The sequence below is a fragment of the Marmota marmota genome, unplaced genomic scaffold (genome assembly GCF_001458135.2).
Source record: "Marmota marmota marmota unplaced genomic scaffold, marMar, whole genome shotgun sequence".
Lineage (NCBI taxonomy): Eukaryota > Metazoa > Chordata > Mammalia > Rodentia > Sciuridae > Marmota > Marmota marmota.
In genome coordinates this window covers 6,199,533-6,223,774 of record NW_025999842.1, presented here as the reverse complement: position 1 = coordinate 6,223,774, position 24,242 = coordinate 6,199,533, and the positions used below count along the sequence as shown (strand labels likewise).

Genomic DNA, 24,242 nt, shown 5'->3' with positions numbered 1-24,242 from the left:
TCACTTCCTCCAGCCATGGAATGGTAGTATTCCAAAGATAGACCCTAGATCTTAAGGTACTTTCCAATACTACTACACTGTTTCTGGAATATAGTGTTCTTTCCTTGGCCAAGTTTTCAGAAATCCAATCAAGTGCAGCTATCACATTCACTATAACAAGAAAAGTACACCATATAACAATGATGTAAATTGACCACAGCCATATTTAGTTAGAGGAATAAGGTAATGTTTTTTAGAAATCAGCATTAACACAGCCACCCATCTCCCTAAAAACAAAGCAGTTACATAAAAAAAATAGTTACTTCTAGCCTGTCTTTTCTCCATGTTATTGGTTTTTAGGGATCTGGAAATTATATTTTCCTCAGTAAAGAAATCTAGAAGTGATGCTAATGTCACTCAAATACTAAAATGTGACCACTGTGAAGTTGAAAATTACCATTTTCTAATAAGGAACAATTTTTCCAAACTCATGATTTTGTTTGTTTGCTGTGAAACTGGAGGTTAAAACCAGGGCATCACAGACACTAAACAAATGTTCTACCACTAAGCTACATCCCCTATATAGACCTTGTTTTGATACAGGTCTATATAGGTTGCCTAGGGTGGTCTTGATTTTCAGTCCTCCTGTCTCCTCAGCCTCCTGAGTAATTGGGATTACAGAGTTGTGCCACCACACTCAGTTGAATTTTTTTCATATATGTATACAAGGGAAGCATAAACCCAAGTCACTGTCCATTTCCAGGAACAGCAAGGCATAAATATTATGCTACCTCCTTTAAAAAAAATTGGAGAGTTTAATGGACATTATTTTCAAAATTATAAATTTGTTTTATGTAAATTGGAATGTAATTTTAGTGAATTTTTTTGAATCATTGTGTTTTTGCAAACTGTGAAGAATAGATGATCATGTATCTAGTTTTGAAAGAAATGTATGTCCGTACTGTGTATAACAAAGACTTCTAATAGTAATTAATTCTTTTGATAGAATATCAATTGATGCCTTAAGAAATTATGTGATGGGAATTTAGAGTATTTGCCTACCATGTGCAGAACCCTGGATTTGATCCCCAGCATGGGGCAGGTTGGGGGTACACTGCACAAGAAGGGAAGGAGCAAAAAACGAAGAGACAAAACTTATTTCCTTCACAGGTTGCATATTTTCATACAGAAGCAATACATAATAACTTCTTCTCTTTCTGTTACTTGAAAAAAGTCATTTTCTTCCAACCTTCAAAGATCAAATATTTAATTGGTTGTTTGGTTAATTTTCACCAATCTTTAATATCTCCTTATCTTCTATACTCAAAAATGTCCCTTATTCATCAAACATAATTCAATGTCTTAGGCACTGTGCTGAATATTCATGAAAAGACAAGAAAAAAAGATACAGCTCCCAACTCCACAATACCATCTCTGGGTTTTTGGATTTGGGGAGCATGGGGATAAAGATATATGATGAGGATCTGGAGATTATATTTAAACTCCTTATAAGGAGTAAAGTGGAGCTACATACCAGGCACTAAAGACAATGGTGTGAATATGGGATGTGGGTGGTGGGTAGTGGAATGCAGCTGGCAGGAGTGGGTGGCAGGATAAGGCAAGGAAGATCTCCCAGACAGGCATGTGGCACAGGGAATGGTGGTGATAACTGCAGCTGAGTATGTAGGGATGATGAGGGGCCAGTGGGCAGACATGGACGGGGCGACTGCTCTACAAAGGAATTCACATTAAAGAAATCTGAAAGCCTTGAGAAAAGTAACCTTCAACATTTTCTACTCAAAAAGATCATGCTGGGTGCACTGCAGAAGCTGGATGGGAAGAGGTTCACACTAGAGACAGGACCTCCCGCCACCCCCATATTTATAAATCTCAAGAGCAGTGATGGGAGGGACCTATTCTTGGTAACAACGATAGACCTAAAACATATATGAAAAATATTAAGGAGGATTTGATGCATGTTTTTCTAAGTTATATTTTATTATATTACGCCAATGTGTGCAACTAATACTTGGTATTGATTTGAAGAAATGTAAAATGTCCATGTAATGAAAATCATTATATGAATTTTAACCCTAATGATTCTTTCTTTGTTTTATGTTCTACATTATAATAACTGATTTGGATGCCACAGGTTTTCTTAATAAGGGTATATATTCTTGGGCTGGGGTTGTGGCTCAGCAGTATAGCATTCACCCAGCACGTGAGAGGCCCTGGGTTCAATCCTTAGCACCACATAAAAATAAATAAATAAAATAAAGGTATTGTGTCCAACTACAACTAAAAAATAAATAAATATTTTTTAAAAATAAGGGTATATATTCTTGTGTGCTATCTTGTTCATAATCAAATTAAGTCTCTAACTAATACATGGCATATTAAGATACTTGGAAAACTTTTTAAAAAATTCCCCAGTTTCACTAATCTACATGAGTTCATTTCCTTTTCAGTTTTTTTTTTTCTGTTATTATGGCTTTTACCCACCTCTCACTGTTTTTGCTTATATTTTTCTGCAACTATTTTTTTTCAGGATTTGGGGGTTCTTTCATGGCCCCTTCTCCATCACCAGTGACTCCAGCTCAGAATAATCTGCTACAGCCCAATTTTGAGGCAGCTTTCGGAACAACACCTTCAACGTCTGGCAGCAGCTCCTTTGATCCTTCAGGTAAGGCAGTGATTTTCAAACACTTTTGTCATTTATTCTGATAAATAAAATGCACCACCTAAAGTTCATGCATTTTCAGGAAATTTACAACAGGAAAATATTGAGTGATAACCTGGTGCTAAAACTTCACAAAATCTCTCATTCTATACCTTAAACCAAAATCTCCAATACATCTTGGTAGCCTTAAGAATAACTGCAATCCTTTCTGTTTCTGTTTTCTTTATTTTAGCAGAAATCTAATTTAACATGCACATCATCTATATGCATGAGTGTACATGCACATGATTTATAGCTGGTAAAGGGAAAACAAGTGCTTTGCACTCAATCTTTGTACAGTCCCTGAATATGAGGACACCCCTCCCCTTGCTATTGCTTACACCTTGTGAAGCTTGCATGGCCCTCAGTTTTATAAAGTGAGACACAAGTAGTTTCTTTGCTGCCTTTAACCTTTCGTCACTGCTGTCACTCTGTTTGTATTCTCTTCCATTCTCTACTCTTCCCATGCTGGGTCCTTACTACAAATTTTCAATTGGTGAGTTTTTGGCAATTAAATGTGTTTCAGAAACACCCTAAATCTACTCCCTGCCTGACAATTTGGTTGCTTCTATTGCCAGTGCCTACTTGAATGTTGTCCTTCTTTACTTTAGAGTTACTGTATTGTGTTTCTCATAGGTATGTATAACTTTTTGATAAAATTCAACAACCACAAAGTTTTTTATGTAGCTATTAGCAATATCTCATGAAAACCCCGAGTCTGTATTTTGAATGGTCTTTCTGTATTCTAGGAACCGAATAAGTGATGTATGTTATGTGGTGATCAGGAACTACCACGGATGGCATTTTATTTCTAATATCTAAAATACCTTTTAATTTAAATAGCCCATAAAAGTAGAACCAAAATTAATTTCAGTTATTAGAGGAAAATTAACATTACTACTTCTTAAGTCAACTGTTTTTCAGATACTTATCTCTAGTTGCCAACCATTAGATCAGATTGTATTTTGATATTAATTTCATAGAAGACTCAATCTTATTTACTCATTTAAGAATAATTTTTAAAGTACACATCTTAGGTTTCCAGAGTAAATAATTTAGGTTTTGCTGTAAATCACTACCATTTTGAATAAAAAGTGCTTTAGTGGTTGTTTTTAATAAGAGTAGCAATGGTTACCACTTATTGAGTGCCTACACAGAGCAAGCATTATAATAAAAATATAGGTATATATATTTAACTTAATCTTCACAACAAAGCTATATATTAGTGATACTCTTCACGTTTACAGATAAGAAAACTAAAAGCTCAGAGAATAGCTTTCTCAGGGTCTCACAGCTGGTGAGACATGCAGCTGAATTGCAGCCCCAATCTGTGTTCTTTCCTGTACATTATACAGCTTTTTTTTTTCCCATTTTTCCATCTTTGTTCATGTCCATTAGTATTTCCATACTTTCTGAGTAGACATATATAGATATGTTCTTAGTGTTCTAGTCATGAAAAGAGTGAATTACATGCCTTCTTTTATAAGAATGTATATTCACTTATTTCCATAATTTTTCAAGATAATAACTCTTTGATTTTGAACATGGCTCATTTTTCAATTAGTCTGAACCTGGTCTATTTGATTTCCAGTTTTTGATGGTCTAGGTGATCTTCTGATGCCAACCATGGCACCAGCCGGGCAGCCCGCACCTGTCTCAATGATACCACCCAGTCCTGCAGTGGCAGCCAGCAAAGCCCTTGGGAGTGACCTTGATTCATCTCTTGCCAGCTTAGTAGGCAGTGAGTAGTTTAGTTTTCTTTAACTGAAGCATATGTTAATTGGTTTTTCTGTCTTTTCGTGTTTTGTTTCGGGTTTCACTCATAGGTAAGTTTATCAAGGATTGGATAGAAATACTTAGTGTTTCATACTATACAGTTCCTTGGGAGGTAAAAACTTGCTACCGCATTTTCTCATAAACAGTATGTATGACACTTAAAAAAAAAAACCTCGTGGTAATTTACCATGTTAAATAGCTAAGTAAGAAAAGCATATGATTATCTTTCTTGTATTTTATTTATTTATTTAATTAGGTATATACGACAACAGAATGCATTCTGATTCATTGTACAAAATTGCAGCATAACTTTTTATTTCTCTGGCTGCACACCTTATAGCATCTCACTATATGTGCAGTCATACATGTATCCAGGGTAATGATATCCATCTCATTCTACCATCTTTCCTGCCCCCATACCCTCTCCACTGCCATTCCTCCCTTTACCTAATCAAAGTTCTTCCATTTTTCCAATGCCCCCCGCCTTTATGGATCAGCATCCACTTATCAGAGAGAATACATCCATTTTTGGTTTGGGGGGATTGGCTTACTTTGCTTAGCATGATATTCTCCAACTCCATTTATTTACCTGAAAATGCCATAATTTTATTCTCTTTTAACTCTGAGTAATATTCCGTTATGTATATACACCACAATTTCTTTATCCATTCATCTACTGAAGGGCATCTAGGTTGCTTCCACACTTTAGCTATTGTAAACTGAGCTGCTATAAACATTGATGTGGCTGCATTACCATAGTATGCTGATTTTAAGTCCTTTGGGTATAGACCAAGGAGTGGCATAGCTGGGTCAAATGGTAGTTCCATTCCAGGTTTTCTAAGGACTCTCCATACTGCTTTCCAGATTGGCTGTACCAATTTGCAGTCCCAGCAACAATGTATGAGCATGCCTTTTTCTGTACATCCTTGCCAGTGCTTATTGTTTGTATTCTTGATAACTGCCATTCTGACTGGTGTGAAATGAAATCTTAGAGTAGTTTGATTTGCATTTCTCTAATTACTAGAGATGTTGAACATTTTAATCTAAGTCATCAAAAAGATAGTTAAGGAGCATACACAAGTGTGAAACCAAGTTCATTATGCATAATAAGTACTTAATTCTCCATCCATTTGAAAATTAGAATACAATAAATTATATTAAATGCAGAATATTTACAAGTTATGTCTGAGTTTCAGTCATTCATTTAACAAATATTTATTCTATATCAGGCATTCTTCCAGGCTTTAGAGATAAGTCATGAAGAAAATAGATACTATTTCTATCCTTATGGCCGTTGGGAAGGGCAGAGACAAACAGTAAATAATTGAAAATAGGCAAATTCTATAGTATGTGGAGTCACAACTGCCATGGAGAGAAACCAAACAGGCAGAGGAGAAGTGGGAGCGAGCACTACAGATAGTAGAAGCCTTACCAAGAAAGTAAAATTTGAGCAAAAAATTGAAGGTAAAGGAGTAAACTATGTAACTATATGAAGGACAGCATTTACAGGCCAAGGAAGAAGTCAGTGCAAAGACATTGGGGCACAAGATAGCCTGGCAATTTCAAGGAATAAGAAGGAGACTAGAGGCTGGAGCTGAATAATGAAGGAGTACGGCCTAGGCGATGAGGGCAGTTATAAAAAAGATTGACCTTTCCTTTTAACTCTGAATTTTAATTTCCATTAAAATGAATGGGTTTACCATTGCAGATATCTTTCATGACTCCAGACAGTATCAAAACCTTAGCAGATCACTGATACAGACTTCTTTAACCTATGCATCGTCCTGTGTACAAGCTTTTTGTTTTTCATTCGTTGCTCTTGTTTGGGGCATCTATGAAAATGCTTTCATGACACCCAGGGAGAAGATAATTGAATGTTTCCTTCAACTCACTGGGAGATTTCATGTGTTGAATACTATAATATATCACCTAAGTCCCCCTTCATAAATAAAGAACTCATATCCTATGGTATCGTAAGTGTGTTCAACCAACAGCCCCCAGCTTCAACCATCTTTGAGAATTATCTCAGCCGAAAAAAAACTAATCCACTTGAGGAAAAACTAAACAGTCTTGAAAAATAACAAATTTGGAGGATTCACATCTCCTAATTTCAAAATTTCTTCAAAGCTATAGTAGTCAAGACAAATGGTGCTGACATAACAGTAGACGAATAGATCAATAAATAAAAAACCCAGAAACAAACCTTCGTGTATATAGACAAAATCAATTTTGACAAGAATGCCAAAACCATTCAATGAGGGAAAAGCTAATATTTTTAATAACTTGTGTTGAAACAACTGGATAGCCTCATGCCAAAGAATGAAATTAACTCTTTATATCACCCACAAAAGTCAATTCAAAAGGAATCAAAGATACAAATGTAAACTATGAAACTCTCAGGAGACAACTTAGACATAAATCTTCATGACTTTGGATTAGGCAGTGGCTTCTTAGATACAATACCTAAAACACGAGCAACCAAAGATAAAAAGATTAATAGGAATTCATCAAAATCAAAAATTTTTGTGCACAGATGATACCATCAAGAAAATAAAAAGGGGGGGTAGGAAAGATAGTAGAATGAATCAGACATTATTAGCCTATGTATGTATGTAACTATATAACCAGTGTGATTATACATCATGTACAACCAGAAGAATGAGAAATTATACTCTATTATATATGATGTATCAAAGTGCATTCTAATGTCATGCATAACTAATTAAAACAAACTTAAAAAATTTGTTTTAAAAGCAAACACATATTTCCTAAAGGACTTTATAAATGTATAAGGGGATTTTTACAGTTCAATAATAACAAAATAAATAACAGTTTAAAAATTGGCAAAGGACTTAAATAGTCATTTCTTCAAAAAAAATTTATAAAAGTAGCCAGTCAGTACGTAGAAAGATATTGAACATCATTAGCCATCAAGACCACAATGACAAAACACTTCACATCCACTAGGATGTATATAATAAAAAAGACAGATAACAAGTGTAGATGAGGATATGGAGAAATTAAAACCTTCCAGTATTGCTTATGAGAAGGTAACACAGTAAAAGTGCTATGGAAAGAAGTCTCACAGGTCCTCAAAGTGTTAGCGTAGAGTTACCAGACGACTCAGCAATCTCACTCCTATGTATATGGAGTGGAAATGGAAATACAGATCTATACAAAAACATGTACACAAATGTTCACAGCATTATTACTTATAATAGCCAAAAAGTAGAAGCATTCAGTGAATGAATGGGTACACAAAAGAAGTATACATACAAAATGCATATTATTTGTATTTTAAAAGAAGGATGTTCTGAAACTTGCTACATCATGGATATACCATGAAGTTATTACACTAAGTGAAATAAAGCAGGCCCCAAATACCACATATGACATAATACTATTGATAAGAAGTGTCCAATAGGAAAATGGGCAGAGGCAAGAGGCAGAGAGAAAAGGGAGAAAGAGGAGTAACCACCAATGAGCACGGGGTTTCCATTTGAGATGGTGTAAATATTCTAAAATTCTTTGATGGTTGCACAATTCTGTGAACACACTAAAACTATTGAATCGTGCACTTTAAAAGGTGAATTTTGTGATGTGAGCTATATTTCAGCAAAAAATGTTTTTAAAAACACTTCCCAGTGTTAGCCAAAGCTTCTGTTGAGACTGAATCTCTGTCTCACCCACTGGCAGTTCCTCCTCTTCTCTTCCAATATTGTGTGCTGATTATTTCAGAACCTTCTTTGCAGGCACCTGGCTGCAGTAATGCTGGGCCTCAGCTTACAGGCCCATCTGCCACAGAAATGCAGAAGGGGTTGAGTACACACATCTGTAACACATCTGCTTATTTTTGCCTTTTTTGCATCAACAGGCATAAATATGTGTTTCAGCTTTTTAATTGTTTAATACATAGAGATTTAGAGTTTAGTCTTGTTTTGAAAAATAAATTTTAAATATGAAATTTCTTTATCTTTCACAAATAAAAATGACAAGCCAAGCCTGTTGGCACATGTAGTCCTAGCTGCTTGGAAGGGTGAGGCAAGAGAATCCCTTGAGCCTAGGAGTTTGAGGCCAGCATAAGCAATACAGTGAAACATTGTCTCTTTAAAAAAATAAATAAAGACTGAAACTATGTGTAATGGTTTCTGTATTTGGTGTTCTGAGTTATAGAATAACACTTTATTGTATTTTGTGATGTCAAGATTTGGACGAAATAAATATTAATGTTCTCTAACAAATCAACCTGCATTTATTAGGACCTTTGTACTGGCTGTTAACTCAAGCTAGAAAGCTCTAGGTTGTGGGAAATGAGGGTCAGGACACCTAGATCTGGAAGCAACATTTTATCGGTGCCACAGCCCAGAGGGATAATTCCCAAAGTCTGAGTTCAGGCACAGCAGGACTTTCACTTTTGTACATAAACAGTGTACATCAAGGCAAGGGAGTTTGTGCAATTCTATTGGAGAGTGCATTCTACATTCCTCGTATGGGTACAAGCTTGTCAACAACCTAGGGACTCAGCTCATACAGCCTAGGGACTTTTATTGCACTGAACCCAAAGGGGAATTGTTTTCTCCCCACTACATTATTTCCTGCTTCTACTACTGCAGGTAGCTGTTACCTGCTGCAAGCCTCTATGGTTAAACGTCAGTAAGCAGAGCCAGTGTGTCAGTGTGCAAAACCACAGCTTGTCAGCTTTTAAACTGCTAATGTTCATGTTCTGTTCTTTGACATTTCTTCACAGTATTTCCCAATTGCCCAGAACAATGTCTGATATAAGTAAGCTCATTAAATCTTTGCTGAATTAATAAATGAATGGAAATTAGAGTAGAATGATCAAGCCAGCTGGATAGGGATTTTAAGACTACCCCCACATCTACTGATACACTAGGACTCATAGGACTCAGCATACAGTTATACTTACAGCTGAGATTTATGACAGCAGCATAGTTAGGTTGCACAGCTGGATCATGAGGAGAATGACTCTGGTAAAATATATATGCAGACTTCTTATGTTCTCTCTTTTCTATGAAGAGATGTTTAGCCCGAGACCAGCGCTGGCTTCATGAATGAAGGTTCGAAAGTGAGAAACCTCTAGGGAGTTTTGAATTAAAGAGACAAGACTCTAATTACCTTTAAACCAGCTCCAAGATGGCTTCTCCTACCTCCAGCTTCAAGCTACCTATTATGGTAGTGAGGTTTACTGAAGAGGCAAGAGAAGGGGGGGGGGAGAGGAAGGAGGGAGGGAACATGCCAGGGAGTGAACGTTTTTATTGGGGAACAAAAAATTCTGGGGATAATCCCATCCAATGAAGATTAAGGGGGGCAGCGTTCTAAGGTCAGGGGTGACGATTGGGTCTTCAGGGTAGTGGTCAGACACGCCTCCACACGGACAAGCCCTCAGACCTGAGAAGGGTGGAGAAAGCTCTGGACACGAGATGTGCCTAAGCACCTCTCGCCCAGCCAGGGAGGAAACTCAAATCACATTTCCAAATTGGTGCAGCCAATTTGGAAAGCAGTATGGAGATTTCTTGGAAAGCTGGGAATGGAGCCACCATTTGACCCAGCTATTCCCCTTCTCGGTCTATTCTCTAAAGACCTAAAAAGAGCATGCTACAGGGACACTGCTACATCCATGTTCATAGCAGCACAATTCACAATAGCAAGACTGTGGAACCAACCTAGATGCCCTTCAATAGACGAATGGATAAAAAAAATGTGGCATTTATACACAATGGAGTATTACTCTGCATTAAAAAATGACAAAATCATAGAATTTACAGGGAAATGGATGGCATTAGAGCAGATTATGCTAAGTGAAGCTAGCCAATCCCTAAAAAACAAATGCCAAATGTCTTCTTTGATATAAGGAGAGTAACTAAGAACAGAGTAGGGACGAAGAGCATGAGAAGAAGATTAACATTAAACAGGGATGAGAGGTGGGAGGGAAAGGGAGAGAGAAGGGAAATTGCATGGAAATGGAAGGAGACCCTCAGGGTTATACAAAAGTACATACAAGAGGAAGTGAGGGGAAAGGGAAAAATAATACAAGGGGGACAAATGAATGACAGTAGAGGGGGCAGAGAGAGAAGAGGCGAGGGGAGGGAAGGGGAGGGGGGATAGTAGAGGATAGGAAAGGCAGCAGAACACAACAGACACTAGTATGGCAATATGTAAATCAATGGATGTGTAACTGATGTGATTCTGCAATCTGTATTTGGGGTAAAAATGGGAGCTCATAACCCACTTGAATCAAAGTGTGAAATATGATATATCAAGAATTATGTAATGTTTTGAACAGCCAACAATAAAAAATTAAAAAAAAAAATCACATTCGAGGGTGGCCTCCCACAGAGATGAGCACACTCTTTTCCAGGAATGTGTGTGAGATGTTTCTGCCCAGGGAAGCCCTTCAGAGTCTCAGCACCCAGGGTCCTTACTGGCTGCCAGACATGTGGGCACTCTCTGCATGGCATATACCAAGACTCCAGGCCTGCAGAAAGAAGGCAGGAGTTCAGCATAACCCCCATGGATGTATGAAAAGTCTAGGCCCAGTGAGCCAGTTATCACCAGTTATTATTAATTATAATTTAGACAAAGTTCTGTCTTATTGTAGAGAGCTATTTACTAGTCAAACCTAAGTCTGCTCTGTCTACTCTTTTCTAGACACTGGTTCATATTAAAATGTGATCATTAGGTCTATCATGAAGTAAAAGAAAACTCTTAAATTTATAGATATATCTCTTAATATAGTTTTTTTAATAACTGAATATGTGCTTACATTCCTAGGCAAAATTTGGACTTTCTCTAAACTTCTGATTCTTTGATTTCTTAAATATCATATAAGCTGACCATAGACATTTATATTGTTTTTTTCTTTTATCTATTTATAGATCTTGGAATTTCTGGTACTACATCAAAAAAGTAAGTGCTTTGAAATTACCTGGTTTCCTTTTGACAATGTATTTCTGTTTATTTGAGACTATCAAACATTGCATTCATACAACACATTCTCAGCCTACATAATTTCAAAGTTGGTTTATATTTCATTTGGGGTTTTTGTTGTTATTCTGCTGACACCTCCAAACTATTGCTCAGCAATGAAAAGGAGTAATATATTTCTGTCTCCAAGATTGTCAATGTTATGTCTAGAAATCCCTGGGGATGTGCTTTGAATATTTTAATAGCTTTAAATTCTGTATTCATAACGATCTTCCTAGCTAACATTGATTTCAAATAGTCTTTCATGGAGTATCAGTTTCAAGGAAGAATAGCAAACAATGTACCCTTTTCTTAGATGTATGTTTTGTCATTTAGTTGGGACACATTTTACAGAAAGTGGCACCTTACAATCACTGTAAGTCAGCTTGTAGACATGATATTTTGTGTGAAACCTTTATTAAATCCTCTAAGAATCCAAAAGATGGCATCACTAATGCATGTTAAATTAAATGCCATCTAAGAGTTCAGAGGTATTGTAATTTTATTTGGAATTTACTATAATGAGTGAGGAATTCAGATGGATTTTCTGGCATACTTTCCTACTTATATGTTATAAGAAATTTCTATTATCATTGAGGTCCAAACTATATATGATTTTTTTTCAAATGTTTATAAGATTTCTTAGTTACAATATGATAAGACTCCTCTGTAAGTTTTAACCTATTCTCCTTTTTACCACTTGACTCAGAGTACTTTTAAACCCAAATAAAAGAATCTTAGGAGCCATGCACCATTTTTTCTAATTCTAGTTTTTCATTATTTATTTTGCCTGCTTGATTTTAGGGGAGATCTTCAGTGGAATGCTGGAGAGAAAAAGTTGACTGGTGGAGCCAACTGGCAGCCGAAAGTAACTCCAGCCACGTGGTCAGCAGGTGTTCCATCAAGTGCACCTTTGGTACGCAACCCTCAGAGGCCAGGGCAGTGTGGGCAAGTGTATAGAGCAGGGTGTGTTTTGCTAAACTTGACCACTGACCTTGTACTTCATCTTCCACATTGAAAAAGTATAAGCAAGATGCAGACTTTACTGAAATTCAAATTCCATTGAATTAAATATTTTAATAATTATGACTTATTTTTATTTTAAATATTTTCAAATAGTAACTATGTTTTCTCTCTATGTGTAAAATTATGGAAATGGTTTTTAAAAAGCATTTAATATCACTTGACAATTATATATTTTATCACACTGCTTATCAGTGTCCTGATTATCAATAAATAATGAAAGCTTTTTTTTTATTACCAGGAAGATTGGGCAGTTTTCTACTGTGTAAGTGGCATTTTGTTTTGAAACTCTATTTAATTTTTGCTCACCACTTTTACAATTCAAACTGCTAACATCATCTTTTCCATAGAGTTTTAGTAGATTTAATTTTGATATTTTAATTTTCTATATATGCCTCTATTTAAGCAAATCTAAGCAAGTCACTGTTTCCCAAGGCCACTTGCAGTTTTCCACCTTTGCTTACCACCCTCACCTGTCTACATCATACCCATCTCTAAAGCTCCCTTGGCACCATTCTTTCCTTGTTACTGAATTAATTCTTAATCATCACTCACTACTCCCAGCTAAACAAACATGCATGGAAGTAAATTAATATAACTTAGAATGTAAATGTTATGCTAAGTGAGAGAAACCATACACAAAAGGCTACATAGCATAGGATTCTGTTTGGATGCAGCATCTGGAATAAAGAAGTCAAAAAAAGAAAAGAAAGGAAAAGAAGCAGGGAGCAAATTACTAGATTCTTCTGGGGGAAGGGGAAATTGGAAGTCTTTTGGGGTCTTAGAAATGTTCTGGGATTAGATAATGTTGATGATTTCACAATATTATAAATATACTAATACTGAATTGTACAACTGTTAAAATGGTAAATTTAAGTAGTATGTGAATTTTAGCTCAGTAAAACATTTTTAAAAGAAAGAAAATACTAATGATTGTATTTCTGATTCACTCTTTACCCATCAATCAAAGGCTAGGTGATAGACTATTTACCAAACCCTAATTATATCATTAGGACTTAAGGCTATGAAGGGGAAAAAGGTTTTATTTATTATCAAAACAAAATAAACTTGCAGAAATTCTTGATTAATATACTATTAAATTGCTTTAAGCTCAAAATAACCTTATGCCAAGTGTCATATTTTGGAGTGACATATTCTCCTACCCTACAACACCCTTTGCCTAGTTTATAATTAGATTATTAGTGGAGCTTTAAGAGATTGTCATACATTCTTAATAATAAATGCTCATCAGATATATGATTTGCAAATATTTTATCTCATTTTCTAAACTATCTTTTCATTTTCTTGATAGTGTTCTTTGATATTCAACATTTTTAATTCTGATAAACTCATTATACCTAATTTTTTCTTTTAATTCATGTGCTTTTGGTATCATATTTAAGAAACCGTTGTTTAATTCAAGTTCTTAAAGCTTTTCAATTGTTTCCAAGAGTTTTATAGTGTAGTCTCTTAAATTAAGTCTTGGGCCTATTTGTGTGTGTGTGTGTGTGTGTGTGTGTGTGTGTGTGTGTGTCTAGGTCCAGTGTAATTATTTGCATGTGGAAATCCTGTTGTAGAAGAAACATTTGTTGAAAAGACTATTGTTTCTCTTTTAATTGTTTTCAATACTCTTGACAAAAATCAATTGGTCATAGAGACATATAGGTTTATTTCCAGATTCTTTCTTATGTTGTGTTAGATCTATATGTCTATCATTATGCTAATAGCATGCTATTTTGATTAATGTAGCTTTGTGGTAAGTTTTAAAACCAGAAAGTTTGAGTTTTCCAAATTTCTTCTTTTTTAAGACTGTTTTGGCTATTCTTGTCCCCTTGCATTTTCATATAAACTTTAAATTCAGTTTGTCAATTTCTAAAAACAAAAGGGGGAGGCAGTCAAAATTTAGATAGGAATTGCCTACTGCATTCTTTCCATTATTATGTCTTCAAATCCATGAACACAGACCAACTTTTCATTTTCTTAGTTGTTCTTTAATTTCTTTCAATGATGTTTTATGATTGCCAGTATACAAGTATTATACTCTCTTGTTAAATTTATTCCTAAATATTTTATTATTTTTGATATTATTATAAATGGAATTATTATCACAATTATATTTTTGATTGATCATTGTTAGCATAAAATGAACTACCACAATGATTTTTATATATTGATCTTATATCCTCAGCTTTAAAGAAATTATTTATTAGTTTTGGTACTTTCTTGTTTGAATTCTGTGGGGTTTTCTATATTTAAGATCATGTCATCTGTGAATAAAGATAGTTTTATTCTTTCCTTTTCAGTCTGCTATTTCATCCTTTTTCCTGCTAATTTCCCTGGCTGAAATTTCTGGTGCATCTTGTTCTTGGAAGAAATCTTTCAATCATTTACCTTTGGGGTTTTTTTTAGATACCCTTTGTCAGATTGAGGACTTTCTCTTCTCTCCCTAGTTTGTTGAGTAGGTTTTTGTTTGTTTGTTTGTTTTTTGGTTTTGGTTTTGGTTTGGTTTTGTCATGAAAGGGTGTTAGTTTTATCAATTTTTTTTTCTGTATCTATTGAGATGTTTGTTCATTGTGATTTTCTCTAATTTGGTCTTGAGGTCTCTGTTAGGAAATGAATATAGTCCTGCCCTAATGGGGCTTCAGGGCAGTGATTATGAATGTTCACAGTGCCTTTAAAGGACACTTCTTTATCCTTGTGAGCCACCAAGTGCCTAAATGTCTAATTCATGACCAGGTATCCCTCTCATGGGAGACTTGTATAGTGGCAAATAAACTTAGCTAAACTGGGGAGCAGAAGATGGGATTACAGTAAGGTAAAATGCCACAAAACATATTGTTCTTACCAAGATTCCTCTAATTTTCAATAAGTACTTCATGGATTGCTGCAAATTTTTAGATAGTTTCTAGAATCCATTAAAGATAATTCTGACAGTTGTTGCCTGTTTTTTCATTACTTTTATGGATGAGGGGATTTTGGAGTCCCTTAGTTCATCATTTTTGCTGACATCACTATAGTATCTTCTTTTAATTAGGATTTGTTCTAATGATCAATTTAAATTATTACAGTAGGATTAATTTTTAAACAAGAGGGAAATATTAGGAAGTTTTGATGCATGACTGAAAACTGAGCCCTGAACTTGATAACAGCACATGCATTCTGTATTATGTGCAGTCTTCTAAAGGCTTTCTATTCTGAGAATTAATTTTGGTCCTTGTGCAACAGCCAAAACTTAAAAAGAAGCAAATAAAACATAGAAAAGAGTAATGTGAAACATAGAAAGGAATGATATAAAAGTGGGAGAGGTGATATTGGCCAAATTATATTGTTATATATTTTGTGCATGCATGAATATGTAACAAATTACACCATTATATACAACTATAATGCACCGATAAAAATATGGAAGAAATTTAAGGGGGAGTGGAAGCCAACCATTAAAATGTAAATGAAAATAGGATCCTCATGTCTAACCTGTCAAAGGAAATGATAGGAAAAGAGAAGCTTAGAGAAGCTTAATTCATTCCCAGTGAGGGTGAGTATAAGGAATTTGAGAGGAAGCCAATGTTCTTGCAAGCCAGCTAATCCAAACAGTACTACCAACAGTAAATAGTACTACCATCAAGTTAGTAACTTTGTTTATATCATTGGTGTAGTACTAGAGTCATCTGCTTTTTAAACTTAAAACCAAAATTTGAGATTTCTTTATATCTCCACACATAAACTTGAAATACATGCATTTTTAAATTATATTGTCATTTTAAAAACAAATTATTTTGTTTCTTTGTGTGTGTTTGTTTGGGGTGTATGTGTGTGTGCATGCGCTCATGTGGTTGTGTGGGTATGTGTGTACAGCAAGGAGCAGTACCTCCAACCAGTTCAGTTCCTCCTGTGGCCGGGGCCCCATCTGTTGGACAACCTGGAGCAGGATTTGGAATGGTGAGTGATGACCTATTCTAAAAATTGTAATTACATTTCTATGTTCTTTGCCAAATCCCAAATTATCAAATACTCCTACAGAATATAATTCTCCCCAAAATGCAGCAAACTTAAAAAGTTACCTGCTTCAGGCCTTAAGTGGCCTACCATGTAGTTATAAAAATCAGTTATAAAATACTTAAATTCTGCCACCAAATTACAGTACATTGTTATGTCCCTTTTGGAATAATATATGCTAATCATAATCTTAATGCAATGAATCAAAATCAGCCCTGAATCACTATACTAGGACTTTTCACTAATCAGCAACTTTTAGGGCCATAGAGAAACAAGTTTTTATCTCTTCAAGAGTTATGCTTGAAGAAGGTGAATGAGCAGCAAGGCCTGGTTGGGATGAGGATGCTGTGTAGCCATCCGGCCTGTATCCCTGCTCAGGGACTCTCCCATCTGACAGCCTCAACACCCAGAGGTCAAAATAACAAATTCCAGTTTTTCACCCACCTGGAATCTTCAAAAATTGTGAGAAGCATATAAAAATCATCCTTGTTGGGGTGTCACCCTGATGACTCCATTGGGCTCTAAACAAGTCTTCCTTTTCAGCCTCCTGCTGGGACAGGCATGCCCATGATGCCTCAGCAGCCAGTCATGTTTGCACAGCCCATGATGAGGCCACCCTTTGGAGCCACAGCTGTACCTGGCACACAGGTCTGTCTCTTCATGTATACAGATCAGTGACATTAACCCCTAAGTATAAGACTGTCATGTGGTTAACTGTTTCAACGGTGTTTTTACCTAATGTGCTTCTCATACCTGTTGCTTCAGAAGTGAAGGAATCAGAGAAGACAGATTAGCAAGAGTGTGAGGTCTTGGGGGAAAGCTAACTGTCCTAAGGTCTGTTCTTCTTTTACTTAACTCAAAATGGTACAGGAAAACAACCAGGCATGTGAATCATCCAAGGCATGCATCCCGAGAAGTGAGTACTTCTGATCCGTGGTTTTATTATGTGTTTCCAGAATTAGCCAGAAAAGTTCAAGGCATAGTCCTCCAGGCTGCCAACTCTGCCTAATACTTGTGACATCAACAGCAGTGAGTTTGCCAAACTGCAAAGTCTCAGGGAACCGTGCCATAAGAATCTCCTCTCTTCAAACATCAGCCACGAGTTTGGGAATCCCCAGGGCCACCATCACTTCAGACTAGCTAGCTATAGATTTGAGGTTTTCCATGACAATCCTCAGATTTGATAATTCTCTAGAATGACTCCCAGAACTCAAGAATGTGCCAAATTTAGGATCACAGTTTTCTTTGTAGTGAACAGATACAAATTAGACGCAGCTAAAGAAAGAGATCATGAGTGACATCTATGAGAACTTCAAGCATGAAACTTCTCTGGCCTCAGGGATATGTTTCTCTCCCAGCATCAATGTATGACAATACACACACAGTGTTGCAGCTCAGGAAGCTCACTCAAGCATTAAGGTCCAGAGTTATTGAGGCCTCGTTACATAAAAATGATAGGTTGAAAAAAAAAAGAAAAAAAGAGCGAGATTGAGAAAGAGAAATATTAGATATGAGTTAGGTTCAATTTCCAACCCTCCTCCTTCTGAAGATCAGGTTGGCATTATGTGGTAGGTCTTTCTGGCATGGCCCACCTCCATGCTGAGTTATTTTGTCAGCATAATCTAGGAAGAGCCCCTGGGAGTCACCTGGTTAGCATAATTTTATCAGGCAGGTTGCAGGAGCCCATCATGAAAAGCAAATTTTCTGTCACTCAGAAAATCACAAAGATTAGAGGTCACCTAGTAGGATCCAGGACAAAGGGAAAACGTGTCTTGAGGCAAAATTCCTTACTATGCCACCATGTGCTCCCTCCGTTTACCAAGATGTCAAAATATGCCCAATAAATGCACTTTGTTGAACTGCTGCTAATACTCATCGTACTGATGAATTATTCTTTCTTGACTCCTCTGTTTAATTATCTGGCAAGGTAGAAACATATATGTGGAACCAAGGAGATCTTCACCATTGAGAAAGTGACTTGGACAGAGTCAGCACCAAATTATAACTCTAATAGCAGCACGCCAAACAAACTGAACAAAATAGCTCAAGTAGAGTTTACTGATATCAATGTATGGTTTCTTTCACTCCTATAATATTTTTAATTTATTAAGTGGATATTTATCTGTAGGATACTTACTCTAGAATTTCTGAGTATACTCTAACCCCATTTGCTTTCTTGATCCGCATCTAAATCCATCTTCTACTTGTTTCCCAAATTTGCTTTCAACTTCTTCACTTTAATACCTCAAAAGCCACAGTGATCAGGAGAAAAAAATGGTGGTTGTTGAAAAAGACAACTTGGAATATGAGAAGCCCTAGCCTTCATGGCCATAACAACATACTGACTTCAGGACAGGTTTTCTAGTCTGCTTGGAGACCAAGAAACCCTGCCTGGTGTTGTTTTTATGGAGGGTATGAGGAAGGTTTGGGACCTATTCATGGGTTAAGTTTAACCTTGTATGCTTAAATTCTAAGATGAATCTCACTGTGGTTTCCTTGATGGTTGAATAGACCTGTGAATATTTATCATATTTGAGGAAGACAGAATGTTTCTGTTTTAATGAACAATGTTTTTGAAGTTGTTTTTTAGTCTTGTATTTGGTGTGTTGAAAGCTTTAGAAAAAAATTAATATAGAGAGATATATGTGGAACCAAAGAGATTTTATTAATATAATCTTATTACTAAAAGTAATTGTTTTTCTTGCATAATACCATATTTAGCATCAATTATTTACCTAATTTGGAAAATAGATGATATGAGAATATATTGTTTTAATCAGTAATTGAATTTAGAATAAATCAGGGAATGGTATGTCAGATAATTTTTACGTTTTCTATTTCCAAGAAGCATAATAACCCCAGAGTATAAAATAAAATGAGTTTGTAGCTTCAGAATTCATAGTAGTTTTAATATTAATGATGCCTGGACTATCCCAATATTCATTAATTGGTTGATATTGAAACATTGTCATCTCACCTGATTATTAATTGTGGACCAATTCTACAGTTTCTTCCAAGCAATTTCAAGGTTGGTGTTTATTTTTTATGAGAATTCAATTAAGCATTATCTCAGTTCTACAAATGGAAATTTGACAGATAGATAATGCAGTAGTTTCTGGACATAGGAACACATCTGAAAATCCTTAATTCTGGAGCTTTGCTTCCTGAACCAATAAAAACATATACCCTGCCCCAAAGTCCCAGAGTTCTGAAATTCCTATCATCTTACAAGCATGGGAAATTAATTAGATTCAAAGGATAGATGTCAGGTATTACTCTAGACAGAGTGAGTGAGATTTTTTTAAGGTCTTTACCCTGACATTCCTGTAGAAGCCTGCTTCCAGAAATTATTTCTGTCACAGATGAAAATCATTTAGTTATTGGTTCAATAGAAGCAAAATGAGTTAATTCTTTTTCCTTTTACTACAAGTCCCATATGTTTCTTTCCTGTAATTATTTAGCCTTCTCTGTGAGCTGGACAGGTGGGACTGGGATTAGAACTCAGTGGTGTTCACAAATAGAACCCTAAAATAATTTATGTGAAATCTTAGCATATTTAGTTAATAATATTAAGTAATTTCATAAGTGGCTGTCTGCAAACTTTCCTTTCAATTTTCCTTTCAAACTGATTGTCACTGTGAAAAAAGCCATTTAAATTTCTTTATTAGTTTAGTAGTACTAATAACTCAAAGTAAAAGTGTTTTTATAGAAAAAATGATCACTTTTTGTTTGTTTGTTTGTTTTACTATATATTTGTAATATCCTTATGTGACTAATTTTTTTACATCTCCCTAATTCATGTCCATATTGTTCTACCAGAGTCCCCAAATTTTACTTTGGCTAAATTTGATGTCAGGAAATTTCAAGAAAGCCAAATATCATTTGAATTGTATTTTACCACTCCAAAATTAAACACAACACTGTGACTAAGTAGAACAAAGTAGTTTTTTTTTTTTTAACTTTTAGCCATCTATTCTTCTGCATGTTTTTTTTTTCTGCAATATATGTTCTGCCTAATGCTTACCTATCTCTCTGTTTGCTTTCTATCTCTGCTCTTTGGGGCTGGGTTTCTCCCTATTAGCTTTCTCCAAGCCCTACACCTGCCACTCAGAGTCCCAAGAAACCTCCAGCAAAGGACCCATTAGCGGATCTTAACATCAAGGATTTCTTGTAAACAATTTAAGGTATCTTCTATTGAGATTTTCCTGTGGACTTTTAATAATGAGCTATACAGTGCTTGGCTATTTCAGATATGATATTTGTTCTTTATGTGTTTTGAGTGGATGTGTATAATGATAACTCAAATGTTTCAAGTTTTAAAATTGATATTAAAAGCTATCATTATTAATGATTTTTTTTAAAAAAATTTACTTATAAAACTAAGAGGAAGAGACCACACCTGTAATTAGTGGCATATACCTGTAATCTCAGGAAGCTGAGGCAGGAGGATAGAAAGCTTGAGGCCAGCCTGGGCAACTTAGCAAGACCCTGTCTCAAAAATAAAAGATAATATTTTTTTAATGGATGGGAGATGTAGCTCAATGTTACAGCACTCCTGAGTTCAGTCCCTAGTACCACAAAAGAAAGAAAAACTAGGAGGGAGAGAAACCTCCAAGTTGTCCTTATCCTGAAAATCACAAAGATTATACTGATAAAATACAAAAGTTGCCCAAACTTCTTGATAAATTAGAAGATTAATGCTTTATTCCATGACTGAAATTAATAGAAAGCTAATATTTGTAATATTAATTTCTAACAATCTAGTTTTAAGTCTCATCAATTTCATTAAAAGTGACTCATTGTGAATTTATGGAAGGAAGCTTATGAAGGAATAATGTTTACTGTTAACCCTGCACCTAATGGTGGGTAGGTTCTTAGCAAATATTTTGCTCAATTAAACTGCTTTTCTTTTACATAGTATTTTTCATATCTACTTCCCAGTCATTAATATCTTTGAACTTCTCAGTAGGAGATGAAACTCTGTGCAGTAAACTACCCAGAATTAATTTTTTATATAGCTAGAAGAACTGATTCTTGATAATTGAGTGATTTACTCAGGGTCTGGCAAAAAGAACAGTAAAAAGGTGGAAGCTTTTGGACCACTATCCAGTGGTACTTTCATTATACATCTGCTACCTATGTATATTAAAAACTCCCTCTAATGCCTACTGAGATTTCTGTGGAATTCTGCTTTGTAATCATTTTTCTTATATACCAATAGGATTAATAACATGTCACTTTAATATCTCAGTCAAGTCATTTCTCCTCAGGCACACTTTTCCACTTTGGATTGGGTTGATTAGACATAAGTAGATGTTGGTATAAGTAAGACAAGGAGCACTTATTTCATAGCAATTAGTTTCAGGAGTAATCGAGAAAACGGCCTTGAGTAGCCTTTTATCACCACTTGTTAAGTAAATATTGCTGTCATCACATGCCTGGAACTTCAGTGAGTATCAGAAGAAGAAATGCCTGAGAGAGTCCCTGCCCTCAGGGACTCACAGCCCAGAGAGAGGCAGACACAGAGGATTCTATGAGTTCTGGCTAAGCCTTAAGACCCCAGGAAAGGTTTCTTGGCAGAAATGACTGATGAACAAAGTGGAAAGTGGTGTGAGAGAAGAAATTGGGTCACCAGGGATAGCTCCCTTCTCTCCTGTTCTGTCACTTGTTCAACTGTTCAGTGAGTGACTCATTGAACACCATAATGAAATAGAAGCAAAAAGTAATGGAAGTCACTGCCATTCCAATGTTTTATTTTCACTCTTCTATTTTAAAGGTTAGCTATTCTTAATTTATCCTGTCTTATAATTAAGATTGCTAATAAGTATCTAAAGCTCAAGTTTCTGTTGATGTGATCTTTGTTTAAAATGAAACTGTGCATGGAAAAATTGATTGTTTTTAAGTTTCCTGACTGAAATTTTAAGCTTATTTTAAGGAACTTTGAAAAATACATAAATGTGAATGTGTTAATATAGAAACCTTTGGTATAAAGCTCTTTTGTAGTAACTATGAAGTAAAATTGCAGAGGACATAAAATGTTTAAGGGAGGCATGATAGTCTGTTTTCTAACTGAAGTACTTTTTTCTTCACAGCTGCAATTTTTGTGACTGAATAGGAAAAATAATGAGTTTGGAGACTTCAAATAAGATTGATGCTCAGAGTTTCAAAGTGAGCCACCAGTACCAAACCCAATGCTTACTCATAACTTCTCTTCCAAAATGTGTAGCACAGCTGTGAAAGTGAACGTTAGGAATGTGTACTACTTTAGCTGTTATCCCTACTCTCAAAATTGTAGTGTATTTGGGTTATTTGTGTGTTGTATGATGTAAACAATGAATGGATGTTTCCGATGCCTATAGTGCTTTTCTGGACCTTGCCCATGGACGGATGATGCAGCTGTTGTATGGTGAGCCATTTGGAAAGATGTGTCTGTGTTTTCGAAGGTTTCAATGTATATATAACTTTTGGACAAACCCTAAACTCTTCCCATAAATTCTCTTTTCTTCTGTATCTCTGTTACAAGCGTAATGTGATAATATCTGATAGTAAGGAAAACACTCTTAAATATACAAAACTTTTTTCCGTGTGGAGTACATTTTTCCAATCACAGAAACTTCAACTGTTGTGAGAAATGTTTATTTTTGTGGCACTGTATATGTTAAGAAATTTTATTTTAAAAAATATAAAGGTTAACGTCCATAATAAATACTTCTCCTTGAAGCTACCTTATCAAGAATGAAAAATCATATGGGAAGAATTCCATATTTATCACTGCTATATTAAAATATATATTTTAATTATATTTGCAGGTTTTGCATCTAAATTGACCTATTTATTCATTCTTGATTAAATGCACTGAAAAGTAAAGCGTCCGTTTCTATCACGTCTGTGAAAATGCAATTAGAAATGTGCTATTTACGTGATTATGAAAGCACCCCAAGGTATATCTGTAATTTAAAGATTACTGCAAATGTTTTTACTTCACTGTGGGTTTTATGTACATCTGTTCATTTAGTATTTCTTTGTGTGTTCTATAGGCTAGTGTTTTTCCATCCTTCAACTGAGCTCAAACTAGGTTTTGTTGTACCATTGTGATTAGGATTTAAACTTATTCAGAGAATTGTATCCTTTACTGTACATACTGTATTCTTTAATTTTTAATTTGTTGTCATACTGTCTGTGCTGATGGCTTGGCTTAAGATTTTGATGCACATATGAGGTCACTGTTGATCAGTGTTGCTAGTGGCTTGGCAGCTCTTTGTAAAAGCATATTGGGTTGGAAAGGCATTTGCCTATTTTTCAAATTATTTAATAGATGTATGGTACCATTTAAAAGTGGTTGTATCTGAATTTACTGTGGGGATAACATACACTGTAATGGGGAAAAATTACCTAAAACCAATTTCAAAATGGCTTTTCTTTGTATTTCGGTTTAAAAACCCAGTGCATGTACGCCCTCTGAGATGCAATAAACACCTTGAACAAAGAAAATGCAAACATAACCTTTCTCTCTCTCTGATTACTTTTAGGGAAAAGGTCTGTATCAAATGACATAAATAGCATACACAAAATATTGGGAGTTTTTAAATATTTGAGGTGAGACATACTGTCCATGCCAATACAGTTTTGATTATTTTTTAATAAATTTAAAAGAAGGTGAAAAGTCTTTTTTTCTTCTTTTCTCTTTTGTGATGCTGGGGATTGAACCCAGAGCCTTATGCATATGAGGCAAGCGCTCTACCACTGAACCACAAACCCACCCCAG

At 35.4% G+C, this 24,242-nt stretch overlaps 1 protein-coding gene across 13 annotated transcripts in view; it reads left to right on the top strand.

Annotated features, from left to right (window-relative positions):
* Positions 1-23,979, top strand: part of Snap91 (synaptosome associated protein 91) — a 122,910-nt gene extending 98,931 nt beyond the window's left edge. For 5 of the 13 annotated variants that reach the window (XM_048803850.1, XM_048804108.1, XM_048803706.1 and 2 more), the window contains 9 exons: positions 2,528-2,662; positions 4,290-4,439; positions 11,371-11,401; positions 12,263-12,374; positions 12,723-12,746; positions 16,337-16,420; positions 17,021-17,125; positions 20,559-20,661; positions 22,570-23,979. In XM_048803850.1, the coding sequence (XP_048659807.1) occupies positions 2,528-2,662; positions 4,290-4,439; positions 11,371-11,401; positions 12,263-12,374; positions 12,723-12,746; positions 16,337-16,420; positions 17,021-17,125; positions 20,559-20,651 (734 nt within the window). In that variant the 3' untranslated portion in view covers positions 20,652-20,661; positions 22,570-23,979. Of the gene's footprint in view, positions 1-2,527; positions 2,663-4,289; positions 4,440-11,370; positions 11,406-12,262; positions 12,375-12,722; positions 12,747-16,336; positions 16,421-17,020; positions 17,126-20,558; positions 20,662-22,569 lie in introns of those variants that run through there. The other 8 variants (XM_048804151.1, XM_048804050.1, XM_048804013.1 and 5 more) reach the window with 5 other exon arrangements.
* The last annotated feature ends 263 nt before the right edge of the window (positions 23,980-24,242 follow it).